The 27,140-nt window shown below is 34.0% G+C and overlaps 1 protein-coding gene and 1 non-coding gene across 3 annotated transcripts; both read right to left on the bottom strand.

The window, feature by feature from the left end:
• Positions 1-21,339, bottom strand: LOC125670254 (transmembrane protein 104-like). 2 transcript variants are annotated; one of them, XM_048905330.2, is made up of 11 exons: positions 21,170-21,333; positions 18,992-19,113; positions 17,449-17,536; positions 16,629-16,734; positions 14,342-14,359; positions 10,201-10,244; positions 7,627-7,657; positions 5,271-5,370; positions 4,651-4,768; positions 1,878-1,971; positions 1-1,441 (listed from the first exon to the last, which is right to left on the bottom strand). In XM_048905330.2, the coding sequence occupies exons 1-11, from the start codon at positions 21,215-21,217 to the stop codon at positions 672-674; spliced, it is 1,539 nt and encodes a 512-aa protein (XP_048761287.2). In that variant the 5' UTR covers positions 21,218-21,333; the 3' UTR covers positions 1-671. The 2 variants fall into 2 exon arrangements, with proteins under 2 accessions (XP_048761287.2, XP_048761288.2); XM_048905331.2 differs by lacking the exon at positions 14,342-14,359 and having other exon boundaries at positions 21,170-21,339.
• Positions 5,059-5,135, bottom strand: Trnat-ugu (transfer RNA threonine (anticodon UGU)). Its single transcript is given in 2 exon segments — positions 5,059-5,094; positions 5,098-5,135. It is a non-coding gene; the product is annotated as a tRNA-Thr (tRNA).
• Positions 21,340-27,140: the final 5,801 nt, after the last annotated feature.

Below are 27,140 nucleotides of genomic sequence, written 5' to 3'. Positions count from 1 at the left end.
TGTATTTCCTCATTTTATTACATTTTCTTCTCACAGACTTGGGCAAATAAAAATAGGATTATGCAGTTTGCCAGTAACATTTCCTTATTTTAACCCTGTTAAATGATAAATATTTGGCACTGTTTATAAATACAAATCTAAATCCAAATTGATGTGTATTCGATCTGAAGCAACTTCGCTGTGGAGCATTCAAACATTAGATCAACACTGACAATTATTGCATCTGATACATATACATGTTTCAATATAATCTCACAGGAAACAAAAATGATTTGTTTAAAATGCTGTTAAAAGATATTTTTGAATCTGGTTGATATACATGTAACTGATTATGATCTAACATGAATGTACAAACAACATTATACAAAGTAATAACAAGAACACATGCTGCTTTTGCAAGAAATCAAAACTGAGAAATAAAATTGCTGAAACGTCATTCCTTTGCTCATTCAGTCGAAGAATTTACCTTTGGCCGTCCGTTATTAGTGAGCAGTCTGATATTCATTGTAATATCAGATTGTCTCAGTACTGACATCCATCAAAATCAAACTGTCTTGCTCAAGTAAATTATCATAAATTATCAAATGAAATTTAAATGGCAATATTTTGTCTGATATTTTTTCATACAGAACTATATTTAGCAGATATCTAATGATACTCAGGTAATTTTCTTATTTCTCAGTTAAGATGTGATTGACAGTGACAAAACTTATAGCAACAAATGCCCATACAAACACTAAAATGACCCAGAATATATGCTTAAAAGGGGAAGTAAATCTGTTCTTTAAAGTGGAAATGGAAGGATCAGCCTGTACCGCCCTTCTGGAGACCAAGACTAAAGCAGACGGGATAACATACTGAATTGCTGCCCCAGCATATGACCCTGTGATCCCAACAAGGAATTCAACTTCATCTGTTGCCAAGGCAATCACAAAGGGCAGAAAAATTGCAGCTAAAGGAAAAATAATCCTGTCGATGAACCAAGAAAATGGCCGATGTTCCCGGTAGAACATGGTTTTCAAATTGTTTCTCAAAGTTATGGATATAATGGGAAAACTGGTGCTTAGTGTGAAAACTGGAAAAAGAGCTAAATAATATTGCAACACTGCTGAATTTGTAATTGGTGCTTTGGTATCACAGGCGTCTGGAAGAAAACTAAGAGTGTAAATATCTTTTGGTTGATGAAACGCAAAAGCACCAGCAAAAGACACTAGGGAATAAAATGATAAAATCAAAATAAAGTCGATGAAAACCATGATGAATAGGTTGCTCTTGTTTTTGATTGGTGTGACAAGGGAAGGAAGTGAGTGATGGCACATGAAGGAGTAGACACACACTCCAAACAAATTGGGAATTCCACCAAAATCGGCCACCGCAGGATGTCCTTGGCCTTGTTTGTTGGTAAGTCTGATGATGGTTAATACTATCATGATCATAAATGCTGAAAGAAAAAAAAATCACATTAATAACACATTACATACCTGGTATACATTTATTCATTAAGATTTTAACAAACTTGAATCTGCAATATGTCAGGAAGCTTTCATGAAAATTTCAGCTTTTCTGGCCCAGTGGTTCTTGAGAAGATTTTTAAATGACCCCACCCTATTTTTGCATTTTTTGTGATTAATCTCCCCTTTATTAAGGGACATGGCCCTTCATTTGAACAAACTTGAAAGCCCTTCACCCAAGGATGCTTTTGGCCAAGTTTGGTTGAAATTGGCCCAGTGGTTCTGTAGAAGAGGTTGAAAATGTAAAAAGTTTACATACAGACGAACAGACAACAGGTGATCAGAAAAGCTCACTTGAGCTTTCAGCTCAGGTGAGCTAAAAACTTACTCTTCTCCAGTCAATGCAACCATTATCAGATTACTTACCTAGCCACCTTGTGACTGTAGTGAAGAGCTGAAGGTACTTCGTTTTCTGGATGTTGAAGAAGGTAAAGGGACCCAAGGTGACAGCAAACACAGCCTTAAAAGTTATTGAAGTAACTCTTATTAATGTATTTACAGGATAATCTAACAATTATCCTGTAATTGTATTTTTTATCCATTATCAACCAATTGCCAGTAGGCCTTAACGGTCACTCGAGTATCATGCAACAAATTTTTAGATGTGGCCACATACAAACAACAAAACTTTAAGAGGAAAACAGCATAATTTAAAAATTTTATTGAGTTGTTTAGAAGCAGCCACAATCATACCCCACCCTAGCAACTGAACTCCTGAACCACAAGTCATGAATTTTGTTGTCATCACATTTACTCACACAATTGTCTGCTGATTATTCCGACATTAGTATAAAGATCTTTTGACAGTTGAGGATACTGGCTATTAATGATCTATACACCCTACCTTGCCTTACACCAGAACCTTTGAAATAGGGAATATGATTTATCTCTCTCTATTTTCACATTTCCTAAAATTAATTCATTCCATGTAGCGTCATATTGAAGGCCAAGGGAATTTTCACAAAAAATATCTCAGATGGAAAAAATGAGTGCCAATATGCCACTATGCTTCAAATAACAAGATTTATTGCCTATATTTTGCTTATTAAGAAATATCTTGGATAGTTTGTCTTAAGGGCTACAGAGCCCCTGGACCAAAAGGGTCAAGATATTAAACAAGATTTTCACTACTGTAGATTCCTAAATATATACAAGGAATTTGTTATCATGTAATTTCACGAGAAGCACCATTAACAAATTAAGATTACTCACTTTTACATTTATATTGAAGATATTTTTATATTGCTAAAATACATGTAAAAATTCCTGATCAACAGGCCACTTGCGAAATTGTATTCTCGAAATTTGAGTCTTTTCACGTAAAATAAAGAATCTACAGTGTATGATCCAATTAGCCCTATCCTGGGATCTGAATACTGAACTCTGAGGCAATTAATGTTAAAACAAATTTGGAGAAGACCTACTTGTCCATCTTAAAGATTTAGGAATGAAGAAAAAATGAAAATAAATGTGTTTTAAAATCAAATATTAAAGGATTTTCTCCATTTATAGTCCTCAACAATGGGTGGAATAATGGAATCTATATTTTCATTCTATTTCACTTCTCAAACCTGACATTAAAACTCAGAGAGAAATTAATGAGCATAGTATGATAAACAAGAAGCCCATGGGCCACATCGCTCACCTGAGTCACCTTGGTCCATATCAGAAGATTTTCCATATCTATTTGCATGTAAAACCGTAGTCCCTATTATGGCCCCAAACCTACCCCTGGAGGCCATGGTTTTTGCAAACTTGAATCTACACTATGTCAGAAAGCTTTCATGTAAATGTGAACTTCTTTGGCCTAATGGTTCTTGAGAAGAAGATTTTTAAAGATTTTCCCTATATATTTGTTTGTAAAACTTTGATCCCCTATTGTGGCCCCATCCTACCCCAGGGGGGCATGATTTTAACAAACCTGAATCTGCACTATATCAGAAAGCTTTCATATAAATCTCAGCTTTTCTGGCTTAGTGGTTCTGGGAAGAAGATTTTTAAAGATTTTTCCTATATATTTGTATGTAAAACTTTGACCCCCTATTGTGGCCCCATCCAACCCCCGGGGGCCATGATCTTAACAATTTATAATCTGCACTATATCAGGAAGCTTTCATATAAACCTCAGCTTTTCTGGCTCAGTGATTCTTGAGAAGAAGATTTTAAAAGATTTTTCCTATAAATTTGTATGTAAAACTTTGATGCCCCCCTTGAGGCCTCATCCAATCCCCGGGGTTCATGATTTTAACAAACTTGAATCTGTACTATATAAAAAAAAACAAAACAAACAAACAACAACAAAAAAAACTTTGACCCCCTATTGTGGCCCCATCCGATCCCCAGGGGCCATGATTTTAACAATTTAGAATCTGCATTATATAAGGAAGCTTTCATATAAATCTCAGCTTTTCTGGCTCAGTGGTTCTTGAGAAGAAGATTTTAAAAGATTTTCCCTATATATTTGTATGTAAAACTTTGATCCCCTATTGTGGCCCCATCCGACCCCCGGGGGCCATGATTTTAACAATTTAAAATCTGCATTATATAAGGAAGCTTTCATATAAATCTCAGCTTTTCTGGCTCAGTGGTTCTTGAGAAGAAAATTTTTTAATGACCCTACCCTATTTTTACCTTTTCTTGATTATCTCCCCTTGGAAGGTGGCCTGGCCCTTTATTTTAACAATTTAGAATTCCCTTTACCTAAGGATGTTTTGTGCCAACTTTGGTTGAAATTGGCCCAGTGGTTGTTGAGAAGAAGTTGAAAATGTGAAAAGTTTACAGACGGACAGATGGACGGACGCCGGAATACGGGTGATCAGAAAAGCTCACTTGAGCTTTCAGCTCAGGTGAGCTAAAAAAAAGATTGCAATATTTCACTTCGAGTGATAAATGACTGAAAAATTGCCAGGGTGTTAGAAATAATGAATATTCCTAGATGATAAAGAATAGTACAGACCAGTATGCCTTTCTTATGACCCCCCCCCCCCCCCCATTTAAGACAAAGTGAAATTTTGCTTTTACAACACCCATTTAAACATAGAATTGTTGGGTATGTCTAGTGGAAAGTTTAAAATACATTTTATTTACAAATGTATGCCATAAGCCATCTTTTTGTCTTAAAAAATCTGTAAATACCTACCACCATCATTCTGTAGACAGACACCCTATCCAAACTAGAGCTCTCCCAACAAGGGTCAGAGTTCACTAAGGTCAAGCTAGCACAGGAGGCATTTTCACTTCCGTTGCGCTTGAATGTACTGAAAAGAGTTAGCACATAGATCCTGAAGACTAGATTCTTAAAGTTCACAACAAAATAAATACAACACATATAGAAATAGATAATATCTGAACACTGTATATCATTAGCCTTCTTTGCAAGGATTTAATTTTCATAAAAATACAAACATTCTCATGAATACCTGGCATTTTCTGTTGCTTATGTTCATCAGTACAATATCAATTACACACAAAAATTTCTTCTTGCACAGAAACTGATAATACTAATCTTGCAATAATAGAATATTGTAACAGAAAAGGAGAAAATTTATGACTGGACTGGGAATCGAACCCAGGACACCTGCATTACTACAAATCAGGTGCTCTAACCACTGAACTATCCAGGCCGATATTCACAGTTCACACAGGCCAAACCACTAAAATATTATGAAAGATCTACAGTGCTCTGTAAAAACCCATGCAAGTAAATTATGGTATGATTTCATTAGAAAATCTTAATATACTGATTTTTGAATGGCCTACCATATGACATCCCTGAGTGATTTTGGCACAGCAACAGCATAAATAGCCAGATCTCCATATAGATACAGCACCATGCACAAGTAAAACAAGATTACTCCAACTGTCAAACAGAAACAGTAGTTCTATTGTTTTTTATGCATTAAATAAAAAATAAAATTGTTAAAATAAAATTGCTTTCAACATATACAATTGAATACTTTTCTGGGTGCATATATATATATATATATATATATATATATATAAAGCACTGAAGAACCAACAACATTCAGTATCCAAAACTGTCGGATCTAAATAACAATCAGTTATTGTTGTTCTTTTTTGAGTTAATAACAAAGCCTGCAACATGTAATCCGCTGGAAAAGTGTTTAGCTAGTTTTGTAGTGTAGCTTTAGTGCTTATTGTTCATTATATTTGTGTTTTCTCCATAATGTAATCCTTTCACGTCCTGACGAAGGGACAGGTTGTCCCGAAAATTAGACAATTCCAATTGTTCATGTCGTTGGTCATTCTAGTGCTTTATATATATATATATATATATATATATATATATATATATATATATATTTTAAATATGTCTGTATTTTTAAAAGTGCCTAACATTAACATTGTATAATGTTCTGACGTCACAATCATGACTGTATTATGTTTAACGTTGCCCACATAACGTCACGAGGATGACATCATAATGGAACTTGTTTAAAAATCTACTGCAGGGCGAAAGCGCTATAAATAAAAGCTTGAGTATTGGATTTTATTTTTTGACATTATATATATATATATATATATATATATATAATATATATAATAGCATGAAAACCCAATAACACCCTACTTTCTTAAAGTGTCGTTTTTCGTGGTGTGTGTTATTTTTTATGTAATATATGTCTCTTGATAAAGACGCGGGTTGCGTCGAAAATTTGAGTTTTAAATAACCAACAGTGTCGTGGCCTTTTCAGTGCTTTTATATATACATGTATATATATATATATAAATTTGAAAAACTGGTTGTTCGTGTTGTTGGTCATTTTAGTGCTTTGTATAATTTTTTGTATTTGACCTTGTATCCATGTTGTGGATCCGACACTTTGAGGTATCGGGTGTTGTTGGAACTTTAGTGCTTTTATATATATATATATATATATATATATATATATATATATAAAAAACTCTAAACACTTTGTTGAAATGTTTCGACTGTGTTACCGGTCTTCTTCAGTCGTGTTTATCTCTCAAAGCAACTGGGGTAACCCTATACCAAAGGCATGTTTTGAACTTGTCATTTATTAGATGAGAAACTGATGACCCTGTTGCTATTCATTTCTATACGGATTCTCATAGTATTGACGATTATTCTATAATAGGAATAGAAAAACTTTACAAAGATGACATTTATCGTCGCTTTAGAGAAAATTTATGGAAGAAAAAATTAAATACTTATGTACCACACGGAATAAACAGAAGGGAACATTTTTGTCTTTAATATTTAATGTCTTGTAAGACTTGTATGCAAAGAACGTGTTGTAATAAATGATTATAACAATATTGATGTATTTACGATTAGCTACGTACTGTAATATTTCTTGTTTGTATTCACTTAGGCCAGTAGTTGACTGCTTTGTGAAGAAACATTTCTAAAATTCTGTTTCATTACTAATACCAAATATTTAATTGTACTCATAGTCATATTTTAGGATGTGTCCACGAGGTCGGGTGAGTATTGTTCATTTTATTATTACGACTCTTACCTTTCTCAAATGTTTTTCGCGCAATATCAACTTTGACGTTTATAATACTTACTGTGACGTCATAGTACTTTCGCATATGTAGTCGTGCGTTACGTTGCTATGAGAGATAAACACGACTGAAGAAGATCGGTAACACGGTTGAAATATTTCAACAAAGTGTTTAGAGTTTTTTCTGTATTTTACTTCCAAAACAGAGACTTTATATATATATATATATGTAGTTTTTGTTATTATGCTCTGTTGATATTGACCACATTATGTAATTCTTTTCGTTTGTCCTGAAGAAGGGACGGGTCGTCCCGAAAATTTGACAATCTCGTTGTTCGTGTCGTTGGTCATTTTAGTGCTTTGTATAATTTTTTTGTATTTGACCTTGTATCCATGTTGTGAATCCGACACTTTGAGGTATCGGGTGTTGTTGGAACTTTAGTGCTTTTATATATATATATATATATATATATATATATATATATATATATATATATATGCACCCAGAATAGTATTTAGTTGAAGTGTTGAAAGCAAATTTAGTGCTAATGTTATATTTTGCAAGTCAAAATCATGATTCTTTTTATAAAGACAAAGTTCTTTGCTTACTGAGAAATACTTACTTTTGTTGAAATAAAGCTCTGCCATTTTCCCCTGAAATTATGAAAATGGAAATGATACATAATATGCCTGATAAAAGCTTATGTATAGTGTTTGTTTTCCAAGAAAAACATGGCAAACATGTCCTGATGATGTTGTTTCACTTTACTTAAGGCAGTATCATCCATCATCATGTCAAAGTCTCTATACACTATTTCCTCAAAATTTACCAAGTCCAACAACCTGTGATTTTCTAAAAAATTTCAAAAAATTAAAATCATTGCCATATGCAAATCTTCAATACTAATACAAACACTCTGTAAAACAAGCATTCCACAAGTAATGCATAGCAAGCCTTATACTAAATTTCAACTTCCTAAATACCGGTCGCGGTAGCTCAGTGGTAGAGCGTTCACTTCGTAACAAGGAGCGTGAGCTCGAGCCCCACTCCTGCCATGGGCGTGTCATACCTAAGATGTTAAAATAGGTTAGTAATTGCTCCTTCACCAAACGCTCGGCATTTAGAAGTGAGAATCACGGGTCTTTCGGATATGACCTTAAAAACGGAAGTTCCATATTGCGGCATGATAGAGAACCCCAGCTCCAAGTGCTAAGCAAGGTCTTTGATGGTACTTTACCTACAGCTGGTGACATCTCAATATGAGTGAAAAATTCTCAATGGAACGTTAGACAATTAATCAATCAACTTCCTAAATCAAAGTATGATGGAAAAAAGGACCATGGGTCATATCGCTCACCTGAGTCACCTTGGCCCCATGTTTAAAGATTTTCCCTATATATTCACTTGTAAAACTTTGATCCCCTATTGTAGCCCAACCTACCCCCAGAGGCCATGACTTTTACAAACTTGAATCTGCACTATGTCAGGAAGCTGCCATGTAAATTCAAATTTGTCTGGGACATTGGTTTTTGTAAAGATTTTTAAAGATTTTCCCTATATATTTATAAGTAAAATTTTGATTCCCTATTGTGGCCCTACTCTACCCTGGGGGCAATGAATTTTACAACTTGAATCTGCACTAATGACTGTCAGGAAGCTTTCTGGTCCAGTGGTTTTTGAAAAAATTTCTAAATGACCCCAAACTATTTTTGCATTTTTGTAATTATCTCCTCTTTGATGGAGACAGGGCCCCTCATTTGAACACACTTGAATCCCCTTTATCCAACCTGAAGGATGATTTGTACCAAGTTGATTGAAATTGGCCCAGTGGTTCTGGAGAAGAAGATGAAAATGTGAAAAGTTTATGGACAGATGAATGGACACCTGGTACTGGAGAAGATTTTAAAAATTGTCAGTGTATTTCGCTGTTTCATTATTATCTCCCCTTGGCGAAGTGAATTGCCTCTCAATTGAACAAACTTGAATCCTATTCACCCAAGGATGATTTGTGCTAAGTTTGGTTGAAATTGGCCAGTTGGTTCTGAAGAAGATGAAAAGTTTACACCTGAGTATTAGTTAAAAGTATCACTAGTCCCAAGAGCTACAAAAAAATTCCTGTTCTGAATATCTAAGCTAAATTTTAACATTCAGCAAAAGTACACATATAAAACAAGATGTGTTCTTAAAACTTAAATGCCCTCAAAAGAGCCTATACTGATGAAAGGCTTTACATAATATAATATATGTAACATTAACATGAAATGACTAATTTTGAACTGTCCTAAAGTCAAAACCCTGGGGTTGCAAAAATTCACAATTTTGTTACATCCTTTTCTGCTGTTCCTAAATATGCATTTAGTTTTTATACCACATCAGCAAACTTCAAGAAGTCTTTCACATAATAAAGACAATAATCACTATCATAATTTTGGTTCCAACCTGGAACCAAACCCTTACTCACTAGGATCATGAAATTTACAATTTTGATAAAGGGCTACTTACTCCTTCTAAATTTCTACTTAGTTTCAATTTAGTAACAGTAGCATTAAAGAAGATATCATTTAACATATACACTATATATATCAAGTTTGGCCCCAACTAGAGTCAGAACATCTACCCCGGGGGTCATAAAATTTACAATTTTGGTAGAGGCCTTCATGCTCTACATCACTATGCATTTAGTTTTTCTTATACATGTAGGGTTCTAGAGTTTTGAAAATTTGTCACTTTTTGCCCCCACCCCTAATGGTGCAGGAGTCCTGAAATTTACAATTACGTCCTCCTTGTCCTAAAGATGCTTCATATCATATTTGAAAAGAAGTGGAATGGTAGTTATCAAGAAGAAGTTAAAAATGTTCAATTGTTAACACACAAATGCAGACGAAATGTGATAGGTCACTTGAGTTTACTAAAGACAAGCATATAAAAATCAGAACTGGGTCAAGGTTATATTCAAAATTTACAAACTGCTCATATGGGAAATAAATAATTAATGAGTGAAAGGCATATTTGTCACAGTGGATTTGAGATTAAATGCCTTTTAAATGGTTGTTCAAATATAGTACTTGATGCCTATCATCAATTCAATCCCTAAACTTAATAAAAGGTGATTCTTAAAATTGCCCAATTTTAAGAATTTTGCTAACATGTTTTGTGTATGTACAGTGCAACTTTTATTAGCTAAAAATGTCCTTACCAACTCTACTCTCTCTTTAATATCAAACATATCATCCCTGTAATCTACAATACAAACAAGGAAAATTATACCAAATGTATCTGATCAACATTAAAACACACATACCCGTAAATTATCAAAGGAAGTAATGATAAAAAGGAAATAATTATAAATAAATCACTCTCAAATATCAATAAAACAATGACATTACAGAGTATGACATCACAACAAAGTACTAAACCACAAACACTACTGGTGTAAAAAAAAATTTCAATATAGCCATGACCTTGAGTTTTTGACCCAGGTATCACAAGATGTCATCTTCTTACCACCTACAATCTCTGTCACTGACTGTAGAACTGGTGTGAAGCCAAAATATCAATTGAATGAATTCTTTTTCTGTGTACATATTGTTATATTTGATTCCCAACAAAAAATGACCTGTTTGACCATCATGACCCAGTGTGGTGACTCTTTGATAAATTAAAACAAGAGGCCCACAGGCCTTATCGGTCACCTGAGTCTGAGTATTAAATAAAGTATCACTAGTTCCAAGGGCTATGAAATCTAGAAAAAACTTCCTGTTCTGCATATCTAAGTTTAATTCTAATACAGTAAAACTCAAATATAGCGAACACAGATATAATAAAATTATGGCTATAGTGAAGTGAAAACGATTTCCCCGGCAAATTCTTTATATATTCTATATAAAAATCTGTGTCTATAACGAACATGGATATAGCGAATTTATGGATATAACGAAGTAAATTCCTATTCCCCTTGAATTAGAAATCACCTTAACGTAAAATCACCTTTTATAGTGATTTTTTTCATTTTAAACTTGTGATTTTTAACAATTGCTCTCCTTTGCCATAAAGGATCCACACTTATTACGAAATTTCTGTTTGTATTTTTTCAAAAGAGGTTGTTAATACAAAACAATACTTACACATGTTTAGCAAATATATTGTCGGTATTGTTTACTATTCTTGAGTTTGAAGTTTGATTGCATGTATTTTATCGTACAATCCTTTATTTGTATAAAGCAACAAGTAAATGACAATTGCGATAGACTGTTTGTATGTATTGCACATAATTTTGTTGACATTTTTCTTTCGTCATGTGCTTGTGTGACTTAATAATCTATCAAGATAAATTATCATATATAAATCAGTGTGTATATTTCTTATATAAAAATATTTCTTCTTGAAAATATAGAGGCTTAATTTCTCTTAGAGACAGGGATGTGACTGAATTCCTTAGAAATCAGAGGAAAACTGGTCAAAAAGGGAGGAAAACACCTCACCCTACCTGGAAAAATATCATTTTCTGCCACTTTAAATCAAATTCAGTGTTTCATTTTTTCGAAAATTGAGCAAATCAGAGGATTTCCTCTGAAAAGAGAAAAAATCACACCCATGTAGAGACAATACAAACCCAAGTATATCGATTGCTTCTTTCTTATACAACTGATATACATGTAGAACAAATCAGTTTTCTAACGAATTCGTTATACTTGAATTATGAATTCCCTAAAAACATATAGCAAATTATGCTTATAGAAATTTTTTATAGAGTGTCCGCAGAAATTCGCTATATCAGAGTTTTACTGTACATGTATTCAGCAACAGTGTAAAACAAGATGTGTTCTAAAAACTTAAATGCTCTCAAGAGTGCCTATGTAACATTAACACAATATAACTTATTTGGACCCATCCTAGAGTCAAAACCCTGGGGTTGCAAAATTCACAATTTTGGTACACCCTTTTCTGCTTTTTCTAAATATGCATTTAGTATTTATACAGTATCAGCAAACTCAAAGAAGACTTTTAAATGATAAAGACAATAATCACTATAATAATTTTGGCCCCACCCTGGAACCAAATGTACAATTTTGGTAAAGAACTATACCTACTCTTTCTAAATATCTGTATAGCTTCAATTTAATATCAATAGCATTGTAAGAAGATATTATCTAAAAGTTTTACACATATACACTACATGTGTATATAGTCCAAGTTTGGCCCTGCCCTGGGGTCAGAACCTCTACCCCAGGGATCATGAATTTTACAATTTTGGTAGAGGCCTTCCTGTTCAACATTACTAAGCATAGTTTTTCTTAAAGATATGCAGTTGTTGAGAAGAATTTTGAAAGTAGGTCACTTTTTGGCAGGTTTTGCCCCGACCTTTAGGCCCCAGGGGTGCAGGGTCCTGAAATTGTCAATTTATGTCACCTTTGTTCAAAATATGCTTCATACCAAATTTTAAAAGAATTGGATTAGTAGTTATGAAGAAGTTAAAAATGTTCAATTGTTAATATTAAAGTGATAGACGACAATGGATGCTGACTTGGTGAATGTAAATAGGTAACCTGAGTTTACCAAGATGACCTAAAAACATTTAAACTGGCAGACAATTAAACATTATTATCATTAACTAGACCCATCATAATGGGACTATCAAATACGGTTATACCTCATGGAGCTCATATAAAAACTGGGGCATATTTATAACATGCAGTCAAATATAAATTGCCCCCTCAGTAATTTGACAAACATCTTCCAATATCAGTTAGGCATTACATGCAGTACGTGTTCTGTACATAGATGTGTGAGACAGAGTATGAGTATATCATGCAGAAATAGTATTACATTCACTGGTTGCTATGTTAAAAAACCCTCTTATGTTAAGAAAGCATTCAAATTAATACATGTACTGACAAAAATTCTTCATAAAAATCTTAGATTGTAAATGTATGTAAATGTCTAAACATGTACATGTATGTGTACTTATCACAGACTGCACTTTAAACACATCAGGTTTTTAAAATTAAATCAAGGCTATTTACTGCTAAAAATATACCATAACCTCAATATATTGTTGGTATATATATCACTAAATAGTACATGTATATAGCAAAATTTTTGTTTCTCCATGACCATTATTTTACATGTCCATGACCATTACCTGAGAATGAAATTTAAAAAAAACAAGACTCTTATTATCATTAAATTGTGTGGCCTTCCGAGATCTGTTACAGACAATCAAAGTAATGTCCATTTATTTGTGTTCATATAAAAAGTAGCGTGATCAATGTCAAACAATTTCAGTTTCAAACAATTCCAACCCGAACATGGAGTATCATACAGATTGTCAGAGTATTCTGCTGTGTTAGATTCAAATTGCAGAAAACTAACTATGACCATTCTCATTTCATCACATCACAGCTTTTGGTGAGTCTAGGATTTAAGCAAATACATGTAGATATACAGTGGCAAACCCTGAGGTGGGTGGGGGTGGGGGTCCGATGACGAAAATTTTGCTAAAAAAAGATAAAAATAATGTATTTTGAGGGTGGAACAACCCCCCCCCCCCCCCCCCCCCCCCCTGTAAACCAATATTAATGGTAAAAAAAAAACTTGAAAAATTCCTAGATCTACCTCTGCATTACAGATTTAATTCATTCCATGCATGATTTGATATCTTGCTTTGTGACACACTTTGATCCTTTCATGAAATAATTTAGTTGTTGATGCTGTTTTTGATAAAACATAAGTAAGAAAATAAATTAGAAAAGTGGCTATTCTACAGAGATGACTATTCTAAGAACAAACTTAAACTACACTACATAAGCACTCTTGAATATTAATTGCACATACTGTACTCTTGTGGTTTCTGAGAATGAATTTTCAAAAAAAACCCACCAAGACTTTTTTTTATAGATTTAATTTTAATGATTGTCCTATTAAGACCCTAGGGGTCTTGGTCTAGTGGTACTCGTAAGAAGATTTTAAAAAAGAATTTTCCTATTCAGTCTGTTGTAAATCTTATCGAATGATTTGAGTTAGTGCTTTGCAGACATTGGCCTGAGTAACTCAGTGGTTTGAATATGTTACTAATACACCAGGGGTCCTGCGTTCAACTCCTGAAAGTATGGTTCACAGTTAGTGAAGGTATTCAATTTCAAATTGCTGAGTCTGATAACTTTATCAAATAGAAAACTAAGAATGACAATTTTTCCACAGACAGAAACAAGCAAGTACACGTAATCTAGTTTTCAGCTTGTCTATGTGTAACTAGAAAACAGTTGTGAGCACTCTAAGACTGTGTGAATAAGAATTTGTACAAAATCACTCTGGTTATACACGTTCATACAACTTACTCAGAACAGCCATTTTTTCTGGAAAGCAAGACATCGAACATATAACAAAGAAAGACAGCTTGTTTTAGTGCGACTGTGCATCAGAGGCCATGCTGTTTAGTAACAAGTGTTGACAGAAATCAGGAAATTGATGTAATTGAAAACAAATCTTTTATTTTAATGGATTACTTTGCAATTTGGCATTGTAGGCAGTGTGTTAATCACATGTAAATAACAGACTATCAATAATGCCCCTGTATCATACATGCAGTCATCATGCATTGTATTTTAAAAGTTTTAATTTCCCACACTTGTTCATGCACACTCCTTTGATTAACTTTTAGAAATATTTTCATTAAAGTCTTCAAAATTGCATACTAGACTATTTGTTCAAGGTTTGTAGATATAGATGTAAAAACTATTAATCATGTTCTTGTAATTTTTACATGTATTTCAGCTACAAACAAGAGGTACTGTGAGCAATGCTCACTAAGAATACCCCCCGCTTACCCCAATCTCCCAAAGGGTGTTGGTAATAGGTATAAACTACCTCTTTTCTGAGTGTAAAAAACAAATGGCATGACAAACCGAACTATATTGCTACTTCGATGTCCAGTGCGCGTGACCTTTGACCTTTTGACCCCAAAATCGATAGGGAACATCTTCATCCCATGGGTAGTCCATATGTATGATATGGTGACTGTAGGTGGAAAGGATAACGCTTTAGAGCCCGGAAACCATATTGCTACTTCGATGTCCAGTGCACTTGACCTTTGACCTTTTGACCCCAAAATCGATAGGGAACATCTTCATCCCATGGGTAGTCCATATATATGATATGGTGACGGTAGGTGGAAAGGATAATGCTTTAGAGCCCGGAAACCATTGTGTCTACAGACAGACGGATGTACGGACGGACAGACAGACGGACAACCCGATTCCAGTATACCCCCCCCCCCCCCACAACTTGTTGCGGGGGGTATAAAAAATAAAAGCTAGTGATTCTATTTTCCTAGTGGTGTTTCTCACTAATTACATGAAAATAAATTCCTCATGTATATTTAGGAATCTGCAGTATATAGTATTTACAGACTCAATTCTTCTTCAATCCTGGCTTTGGGGTTTTAAATCGGAGATGATCTCAACTTTTATTAAAGTCACATTTTTTTCTGATGAAATACAGAGTAAAATCAGAGGATTAGAGCCTAGGATTTAAGTTAAGATTTTTGCCTGAGAACCTGGCTTACTAAATCCTGCACTGCTTAAAGAATTCCTTCTTAAATATGTTGGGACATGACACTGAAGGAGTTAAAATTCTTCAGCATATTTGGATATTCTATTTCATATTTATGTACACAATTTGTCAAAGGCTTCTAGTTTACCAATCTAATTGAATTAGATGTTAGATCTGCTCACATACTCACTACATTAACAAACTATGTGAGGAGACCTAAGGATCTAATTCTAATTAGATTGCTAGTTTAATGCCTTTAAAAATAATTAAATATCCATTATCATTTTTATCATTATTACAAATTATCATATTATGATTATTATATATGTAAGACTCTAAAGTGCGATGGTCACGCCAAAGTGCGATGGTCTGCGCCAAAGTGCGATGGTTTGTTAACGTTACGGACGCCAAAGTGCAATGGCCATGCCAAAGTCCGATGGCCACTCCAAAGTCCGATGGTGCGTAGTTCAGTAACGTTTGTGACGTCATTCATAACATCTTTCAAAATAAAACCGAAGAAATGCAACATGGACAACAGCAATGGCAAGGTATACAAGGTTGAGGATAGTGAGAACGGCAAAGTACATTTGTTGTCGAACTATTTACTTTGCCCAAACATTTTTTGATTCATGATCATTTATTACTTGTGACGTACACGTAATAAAACCCTGGGGATATGCTATAATGCAAAACATTCAAAACGATTTCGTGTTGGAAAATTTTGTGTTTAATAACACAACCAAATGGTAATGAAATAAGTTGAACTTATTTTTTTTGCATGGATTTTGCACTGATATTTTAGTGAAAGAACACACGGTTGGTACAGTCTGTACCAAAACACTGTGTCGTTTACAAACCAATGGATTTCGGCGTGTCACACCATCGCACGTTGGCGTGTCAGACCATCGCACTTTGGCGCATGAGTGTGGACCATCGCACTTTGGCGTGTCATACCATCGGGGTTTGGTGCAGACCATCGGGGTTTGCGTGACCATCGCACTTTGGAGTCCCATCGCACTTTGGAGTCTTACATATATCTTATACATATCTACTACAAAATAAAGATTTCCACACCTCTCTCTTCACTCTTTAGCAGTGGGGTTTGCTCATCTTGAACGGTTGCGGAGTCTGACCCAACGTCTATGGAATCTCCAATATTGGAACGAACTGACTCTTTTCTCTGTTACAAACATTTCAAAATTTCAGTTGTCATGCATTTGGTGCTCATCTGATGAAAATATTTCTAATATCACTATGATAAATGGACTGTACATGTATATGGTTTGGGTTCAATTTGGCCACCTAGGAATACTTTCATTTTTGTAAATAAGAACTGCTTCGCTTGATAACAATTATATGTATGACTTTCTATAACATGTTATTTTTACAACACTGTTAAGACATCTATCCCCATTCCCCAGAGTGATGTACGTCATGGTGTAGAGAAATTCAAATCTACACTACAAGAGGATGCTTATATAATTATTTAAATTCAAAAATTTAACAAATAAAATCCTAGTGTTTCTTTAATCTTCCTCTTCTAAACACTTCTAGGGATCTACGGGGGCAGGCCATATACTGTAGAAAAGTAGGATGGGGGAGTTCTACATTAATTTTGCATTAGAAATATGAAGCAATTTTTTTAAGACTTGTAATTTATCCATTGGGACAATGACCCCAGGAAGCAGGAAGACGTTAAGTACTCTTAATCACAAAAGCAGTATTGTTTGGAGATTGTAAATCTTGTTCTCTGATCTACAAACTTCAATATCTTCACAGTCAAAGTGTCACTGTAAATCTTATGTTACTAACAGCCATGTGATGTTGATGATTCAAATATCAAAATACTCTTGGGATAATACTAGTTGATTTGAGAGAACTTGTTTTAACTTACTCTACTAACAATGTCAGCTTTCTTTCGTAGGAAGAGAGTGGCATTAGCTGTTGCCATAGTCTCCAACACAAATGTTACAGTCATGTAGCTGGAAAAAAGAAGCAATATAGGTCTTAAAATAATTTAAACAGCAATAGGCCTACAGACATTAACAGTCACCTAAGTACAATAAACAAGACATTAAAAACAAGAGACCCATGGGCCACATCACTCACCTGTGTCACCTTCGCACTGCTGTTTTTCTGCTGTTGTAATTTTCTTATAATCTTTATTACAATGGAAAACCTTGACCCCAAATAAAAGGTTATACTGTGGCTCCAACCTAGTCCAAAAGGGTCATGACATAACTGAACTGGAAATCACACAACATGACTTTGTTGTTCTGGAGGAAATTTTCATTCAGGTTTTCTTTCCTGTATACATGCATTATGTTAAATTTGATCCACCCTAACCCTCGGGTTAATGATTTGAATAAACAACAGGGGCATAAAAAGATTTTGAATCCACACAATTTAGAAATGATTTAGTGTGGCACTGCTATTCTTGAAAACAATTTGTTGTAATTAATTCCCTGTTTATTCCCATTCAAAACTTTGGGCCCCACTCTACCTGAATTGAACAATTTTGAATTGTCAGATTGGGAAAAGAAACAACCTGTCACAAGCATGTAGTGTAGACTAGTCAGAAGGTAAATGTATGTACTCAACTAAACATAAGGAGTTCGTTTTGTTCTTTGACATTTATGATGTTGTAACATGGCCATTTGTGTAGTGAATCAGAATTATCTTGTGAGTCTTGGGGTATTGATTTTGCATAATAAAATATAAAAATGTAAACTTAAGTTAATTAATGTTAATGTAAACATTTTCAATGAAAATGACATTCAAAAATTGTAAATAAATTCATGGAAGAAATAGAAGGAATATCTGAACAATGGTGGATTTCTCCCACCATACAAAACTACTTGACATTTTTCTTGTGTGTTTAGGCTCCTTTGTTTTATTGTTCCTTTAAATATTTAGTTTTTATAACCTGATAACTGAATGTCAACATATAAATTGGTGAAGTGTTTTAAAAAGTGAATTTAATATTTCCTGTTATTGAATCAGTCTGATGTTGACAGGAAGTGTACTGACTTTAGAAACAAAAGAACTTGACTAAGCAGTTTACAGGGTTTTTGGTACATAATAGCTGATTTGCCTAGCTGTCCCTATCTCCATCCACTAAAAGGACTTTTTTATTTCCATCTAGTAATTCTAACCGCATTCCTTGTAAAGTGAGAGTTAACCAACCTTAACCTCAATTCAATTCTAATACAGACTGCAGGTTCAATATGCATACATATTATGTTCAATACAGAGATCAATGTAAGATGGTTACTAGTATATTGGTAGTGGTACACATTCCCATTGTTCAATGATAAAACATCAATGGGAAATTTAGAGACACTGAAAACCTTAAAGTGAATGTAAAAAGGTTAAATTCATTTACACGAACCAATTTGGAGATACAGGTATTATATATATGCACAGAATATTTATACCTGAATCCTGCAAGCAGTACAATAACAATGAGACTTAGCAGCCAGCCTGCATTTTGGAAAGCCAGGGGCATTGTCAGTGCTCCTGTACCCACGATGAGATTAAATAGATACACAAATCCTACCTGAAAAAGAGAAACAAAAATTCAATATCAGCAAAGACATACTTCTTAACAGGAATAGTTATCATAGTGATCTCAGTAACAGGTTCACTCCTCAGTCTTTAATATAAAACACATGTATGGCTAAAGACTATCATATTATAGATATTTCTTTTGTTTAACATATCCAGGGCCCATCCCCATCAAATGTGGTTTTATTGAATGTTTTAAGGCAGGTCATATCAAACGTGCTGTGGGTCAATATGCTGATGATATTCTTTGATATTACGATAATGAAGTGGCATTCATGATATGGCACCAAATTCATTATCACAGGAAAGAAAATGCATCATAAATCGAAGGTTTTCATAATGATTAAACTTGTAGCTCTTGGGTACTGCCTAACCCCTGCAGTGTGTTAAATTAACGATAGACCAATAGATAAAATCAACAGAAAATTTGTCAGGTCAACAGTGAGATGAATATTTTAAGACTGATTTGTCTACAGGTCGAGTCAAGTAATGCAGTCTTTTAATAAGACAGTTACATGTTTTATGATATTTTATAGTTCAATTAGTATTTGCCTCCACTAGTAACGTATATTAATTAAAAATTAAGTGATAAATCTATCTCAAGTTATAAAATAAATGAAATACAAATAATTAGTACAATAAAAATGATGGGTATTTGTTTCTTTGTTGTTAGTCTAAAGTAAATTAGTTACATCTATGGAATTTGAAAATTGTGATAGACCAATTTTCTATAGATGAACACTGCACCTGACCTGTCGATAAACTTCACAAGACTGAATAATGCTCTATTCAGAATTACCTCTAAGTGGAAGAAGAAGCTAGAAGAAGGTTAACCTTGCTGGAAAAGCGAGAGTCAAGTACCAACTGTGTTTAAGTAGATTTGTGATTGAGGCACTCAACTGATCAATCTGACTGAAAACTATAGTAATTTTTTTTTTAAACATATTTTTTTATTTATTTGGGAATAGGCACATATACAATATAAATACAAGACAATATAACAGAGGAACACATTGTTAAAACAAAAGTTGGTGTTAAAGGGACTGGTTCACGATTTTTGAAAAAAATATTTTTCATTTTTGATGTTAAATATCAAAAATATAACTGATTAAATGTTGAGAGTAAAAAATTTGGAACTTCTGAACGCAAGAATAAAAGTAATATTTTAGCCTTAAATCCGTGTTATGTAAACAAAGACTCGAGTCTTTTCATGCATACAAACAATCCAATGAAATTTTAATTTTATAATATAAAGCATCTTAATTTGGCATAGTCACAAATTTTAACTTTTAGATGATACATTTTACCTAAAGAATGCTATAAATGTGAAAGATATAATACCGCAATTTTTGTTTACAAAACAAATAATAAACTCTCTAAAATGAGCTTCTATGATGATGTATAACCTTAATTTTTATGTGAAATCTTTTAAACACATTAGACAATAGATTTTGATCATTAAAAGTGAAAAACAAAATTTTGGGGGAAATCATGAATCAGTCCCTTTAAATACATAAGATAAAAAGGTAAACTTTAACAGCTATTTGATTTTAAGAGCACGGTGAGTAAATTAATGCATATATGCCTACGCCAAGGATAACCCATGAAAGCCATATGGCTGATTTCCAATGGGGTCCTTCAAAAATCTTTTTTATTATTCTTAAATTCTGATGTTTCATGTGTCACCTACATCAGCCTGAAGCAGAGACAATGATAAAACATAAATGGGAAATATATAACATATACAGAGACAAATATAACATGTACAGAGACATATATAACATAACACATAACTGCCTGAAGTGAATACAGCCGGCAATTCTAAAATTTGGTACAAAATCTAGAACAATTAAACGTGTTGTCATGACACTGTCTTAGAGAGATGCAGTTCGACACGGAATATTTGAGTAACATTAGCTGCATTATATATATTTAGATCATAGTGAAGATTAAATCAAACTTAACTAGTGAAGTCATGAAGTATTTAGTCAAATGTGTGACGATTGTCTGTGTTATGGTAAGAAATTTGAAAATTGACAGAAACTTACAGCTTTAGAATACGAGGACCCAGCCTCCGTTAACGTATTTTCCGCCATTTTAACTCTTGTCCGATTCCGTTCACCTCCAAAGTCCCCAAAATACACAGAGCGAAGCTAGCGGACTTAGTTGGTCTGCTTACATACTTCTTCGCCCATTTTGAAATCATGTGATCTATGCGGTTGCCTATCTGAACCGGTCTCTAAAAATTTCGTACATGAAGGTTTTAGTCCCCTTACAATTTCGACACAAAGTTATTGACCCTCACTATTTTCGTATGCTATTTTGTATACTTTTGATTTTCAACAATTGTATTTGTGATAAATTGTTTTCAATTCTTTGTGAGTTTACTTTTCAAATTTTTAAAATAAACTTTATACCTGCCAAATTTGTATAAAATTTAAGGTGCCTTGATTATACATATTTGTATAAGGTGCCTTGATTATACATATTTGTATAAGGTGCCTTGATTATACATATTTGTATACGGTTCCTTGATTATATATATTTGTATACGGTTCCTTGATTATACATATTTGTATACGGTTCCTTGATTATACATATTTGCCAAAATATTGCCTACATCGGGTCCTTCTGGTTTTATATCATATTTTGCTGTTTATTTATTTTTTGTTGTTGTTCCAATAAGAATCCCATTGGAAATAAGCAACTATGCTTCCACGGGTTATCCTTGGGTGCAAATCATTGCAAGATACTAGATGTGATATAATCATTATATAAACTTCTAGATAGTCTTAGAAATTGCATGATATTGTTTCCAATGGTTCATTTAGTTTTGTGCAGTGACTATATGTAAGAATTGTCGATATATCTCGTTTGAATTTAGGGCTTCATCTCACAACAGGCCCGTACCGAGGGGGGGGGGGGGGTGCGGGGGGTGCAAACGCACCCCCCTGTGAAAACCATTAAGCACTATTAAAGTCGGCTGTGTAAATCATCAAGCACTATTAAAGTCAAATATTTTCTAAAATCCCTAGCTTTTACTTTCACAGTAAGGAATATGCACCCCCCCCCCCCCATTGAAAAAGTCTGGGTACGGGCCTGCACAATCAATATATAAAGGCCAAATCACCGGAATAGACAATCTCATTTCCTGTTATGTACTTTTTGTTGTTGTGTGGTTTCAATTCATATTTGCAGGGATTGTGCGCGGATCCAGTATTTTTCACGGTGTGTGAGATGAGATTCATAAAAACAATTATATAATTAGAGATATCTTCAATATTCAACATATTCTCAATCGAATTAATTATCTCTTTAATTGAATTGTTGCCCCTTTTAAAGGGAATTGATACGCGCATTAAAGTAATTCCACCCTCCTGTGATGTCATCAGATTTTGCAAAATCAATGATTTATTTAAATTTATGCATGATAGGAACATAAATTTCGTTGGGGTCTTTTCTGATAGGTATTGTAAAAATTCTTGTTAAAAATAAACTATTTCAAAAGTGTAAGTTAATGATGAATAATCAATGATAAGTTTCAAAATATTTAATCCAAGGGCAATAACTCTGTTTTTATTGATTTCTCCATGAAGTCTATTATATGATAGATTTCCTTTATTTTTAAAGACATTTTGTATATTTTTGTGAAGATACGTTTCATGAAATTGTTATGAATGCTATTATATCGTCATAACCAGCTCGTATGACATTTTGATAACGCTCTTTAAGGAATATTCCAATTTTCTGACGGTGATATATGATTCTGTTTATGTACGTCTCGCATTTTAAAAAGCGTGATGACCTATGTATTTTATTTGATAATATGTTAGTTTTAACTCAAATGAATGGAAATAAATACAATTTTAAACTTGTATCAGATGAAACTGCAAGTATGGAGTTACCTTAAAATTAAAGCCATCTTCAAATGAATTAATCAAAAGGATCGTCAAATCATCTATACCGAGCTCTACATAACATTTTGCAAGCAATGTTGATGCGCGCATCAATTCTATTATTGCGCGCATCAATTAAATTATTGCTTTTATGTGAGCATTCAATAATATGAAAGGTAGAGATAACGAACTGCGATCAATCTCATAACTCTCACAAGGAATACAGAATAGAGAGTTGGGCAAACACGGACCCTTGGATATAGATATACCATAGGTGGGATAAGTTGCCAAGGTGGAGTAAGCATCCCCTGCCGACCGGATCTTGATTAGGTAGAGTAGCCCATGATCAAAATCAGTGTGTCAAGAACGGTCTAACAATCGGTATGTAATACGTCAAACAGCATTTTCTAGACCCAATGATAGGTAAAATGGGTAAACTACATGTAGATCTTTGTAACGACCATTACTAGATCTTTATATGCGAAATGCTGACTTTAAACGAGACTGTTGACAATCCTGTGACATCAACTTGTTTGTCAGTAGCCTGTTTCGATTCAAAACTTGATCATACGCAGAACAAGCTCTTGCGTATCGAATCAGTTGAGATATATAAACACAATGTGCAAGTGATAATAGAATATTCCCACATACATATGGGATGTTGACGACGGAGAAGCTGAAAATATCCCATTTGTCAGAAAGTTGAGTTGTCAGTTTGCCGTTAATATCCATTTTCAATAGAATATCTAAGTACGAAGCAAATGTGGTGGACTCCGTGGTGTCTTTTATTTCGAGTTCAAGGCGATATATATCGAATCGACATATGAATGAAAATGATTATTGTTGATAGATAAAACGTCGTCGATATATCTAAATGTAGAGTTGAAGGCCACAGAAAGAGATTTTTCTTCTCGTGTAGAAGCTTTTGGATACACTCTGCTTCATAAGAATATAAAAACAGGTCAGCTAACAAAGGAGTACATTCGTGACCATGGGAATTCTAACAGACTGTTGGAAGACCTGGTCACCAAAGACTATACGAAGATATTGTCAATCAGCATATTTTTTATTTCAACTTCAGAGTACTTGTGCGTGGAATCAGAGTAGTGTTTAACAAAGTGATTCTTGGGATGATTGATCACTAGATACGAATATTTCCTTTTTCCATCTTTGTTGAGGAAGTAACTGTCTACGACGTCAAAAAGTCTAGTCTTCTGTGGACGTTAATCAGTAAGAAACCCAATAAATATTTTGTTTTGTCGTGTTTAACCCATGACAAAGTCATTCTAGTCCCAAATAAAAGAAAATGTGATACTTGTATAAAGAATTAGTGCGCTTTCTACATTGTGTCCAAAACATCGATATCTTATTACGGGCTTCGATCTCGAGTTGAGGAGGTATGCCACATCTTCATAATGGCTGACTTTCTTTTAAAACATGAACGGAAATATGAATATCACCAATATTTGTCTACTCCGTATAGATTTAATTGCATAGCTGGTTATCTCGTCGACTGCTAATCTGAAGATAGCGGGTTCGAGTCTAGGAGTGGTTTCGACTATTTTTTGCCAGGTTACTTTGTACAAGAGCTGCATTTTTTGACTTAATAAAGTAAATTTGAAAATGATCAATTCTAAAATACTGTTGTTCATATCTTAAGCTTCCACTACTCATCCGTATCAAATTTCTTTGGCGTAGTATTCCTCCTTTCATAGACAAGGCACTTTCTCCCTCTGCTATCTCTGTAACAAGTTAGCAACAACCTATTGTTTGGCGTCTTCCAACAGTCTGTTGGAATTCCCATGGGCACGAATTGTGCTCCTTTGTTAGCTGACCTGTTTCTATATTCATATGAAGCAGAATTTATTCAAAAACTTCTACGCGAGAAGAAAAAATCTCTCGCTGTGGCCTTCAGTTCGACATTTAAATATATCGATGACGTTTTGTCTATTAACAATAATAGCTTTCATTCATATACATTGTGTATCGATTTGATATATCCCTGTGAGCTCGAAATAAAGGACACCACAGAGTCGTCCACTTCTGCTTCATACTTAGATATTTTATTGAAAGTAGACATTTATGGAGCGCCAAATTAACATAAACTCAAATAATTGAAGATATCTTCAATTATTTGAAGATATCATCAATTCAATTATTGCTCTCTTTAATTGAATTAATGCGCGCATTAAATCAATTATTGCTCTCATCAAATGAATTAATGCGCGCTTCAATTCAATTATTGCTCTCATCAGTTGAATTAATGCGCGCATCCATTGAATTAATGAGAGCAATAATTGATTTAATGCGCGCATTAATTCAATTATTGCTCTCTTCAATTCAATGGATGCGCGCATTAATTCAATTAATGAGAGCAATAATAGATTTGATGCGCGCATTAATTCAATTATTGCTCTCTTCAATTCATTTGATGGGAACATCAATTTAGTAGAAATATTGCTCGCAATAATTAATTTAGAGCTCGGTTTAAATGATTTGATGATCTCTTTAATTCAATTGAAGATATCTTTAAATCATTTACAATGCTTTTGTATAAGGAATTAATGCGCGCATCAATTCTTTTAAAGAGAGCAACAATTCAATTAAAGATATCATTAATTCAATTGTGGATATGTTGAATTGAAAATATCTTTAATTATATAGTTGCTCTCTCTAAAAGAATTATTGCTCTCTTCAAATGAATTAAAGATATCATTAATTCAATTGAAGAGAGCAGTAATTGAATTAATGCGCGCATTATATCAATTATTGCTCTCATCAAATGAATTAATGCGCGCATTATATCAATTATTGCTCTCTTCAATTGAATTGTAGCGCGCATCAATTGAATTGTTGATATCATTAATTCATTTGAAGAGATCATTAATTCAATTAAAGCGCGCATCAAATCAGCTGAGGAATTAACGCGCGCAATAATTCAGAATTGAAGATATCATTAATTATTTGAAGAGATCTTTAATTCAATTGTTGCGCGCATCAAATGAATTGATGATATCTTCAAATAATTGAAGATATCTTCAATTATTTGAGTTTATGTTAATTTGGCGCTCCATAGACATTAACGGCAAACTGACAACTCAACTGTATGACAAACGGGATGATTTCAGCTTCTCCATCGTCAACTTCCCATATTTATGTAGCAATATTCCATTATCACCTGCATATGGTGTTTATATATCTCAACTGATTCGATATGCAAGATCTTGTTCTGCGTATAGTCAGTTTTTAAATCGAGGTAAACTACTGACCAACAAGTTGATGGTACAGGGGTTTCAACAGTCTCGATTGAAGTCAGCATTTCGCAAAATTCTATGGTCGTTATAACATCTAGTTCGTCAATACAACCTCGCATTGGGTCAAATGCTGTCTGACGTGTTTCATACCGATTGTTAAGCCGTTCTTGGCACACTGATTTTGACTGCGGATAACTTCGTTTACCTGATCAGGATATAGGGCTCACGGCGGGTGTGACCGGTCAACAGGGGATGCCTACTCCTCCTAGGCACCTGATCCCACCTCTGGTGTGTCCAGGGGTCCGTGTTTGCCCAACTATCTATTTTGTATTGCTTATAGGAGTTATGAGATTGATCACTGTTCGTTATCTTCACCTTGCAGCTGCTGTCGAGTGATGATTACAGATATATGTCACTCTTTAAGTATTATCGTCCTTTTTTCTTAAATCTTTTTTGGTCGTAAAAATTTAAACTATCGTTAGAAAATGCAAGTAATCCTAGAACAGATAGATACATGTACATAACAAATAGGCCCCGGATTAATTCTCAAACCCTGCACCTCGTCAAACCTAAACACGTTTAACATGGGCAGTTATTGTTCCTTTTCAAGCATTGGAAGTCACAGGTCTTCTGGATTTGTCTTAACACGGAGATCCCGCATCACAGCTGGCGTACATAATTCCAAGTTTTCCCACGTTATCTAACTAATAAATCTTGATCGGATGTAAAACAACTTTACAAACAAACGTTGCAAACATTGACGAGAATAATGGTGGATAGTCTGTTTTTCAAACCTACAAAAATATTTGACAGATATATAGATGTAAAGAAATATGGAGCGCCAAATTAACATAAACTCAAATAATTGA

The sequence above is a fragment of the Ostrea edulis genome, chromosome 4 (genome assembly GCF_947568905.1).
Source record: "Ostrea edulis chromosome 4, xbOstEdul1.1, whole genome shotgun sequence".
In the NCBI taxonomy this organism is placed as follows: Eukaryota; Metazoa; Mollusca; class Bivalvia; order Ostreida; family Ostreidae; genus Ostrea; species Ostrea edulis.
The sequence above is the reverse complement of the archived record's forward strand: the minus strand, read 5'-3'. Positions and strand labels throughout refer to the sequence as shown.

What these genes read in the sequence shown, in the direction of transcription:
- LOC125670254 (XM_048905330.2), bottom strand. Translation starts at nt 21,217, where the DNA reads ATGGCGGAAAATACGTTAACGGAGGCTGGGTCCTCGTATTCTAAAGCT. An exon ending in AGAGCTTTATTTCAACAAAA is followed by an intron (nt 5,371 to 7,626) that starts GTAAGTATTTCT and finishes TCTGTTTGACAG; the next exon opens with TTGGAGTAATCTTGTTTTAC. An exon ending in TACAGTCACAAGGTGGCTAG is followed by an intron (nt 1,442 to 1,877) that starts GTAAGTAATCTG and finishes TTTTTCTTTCAG; the next exon opens with CATTTATGATCATGATAGTA.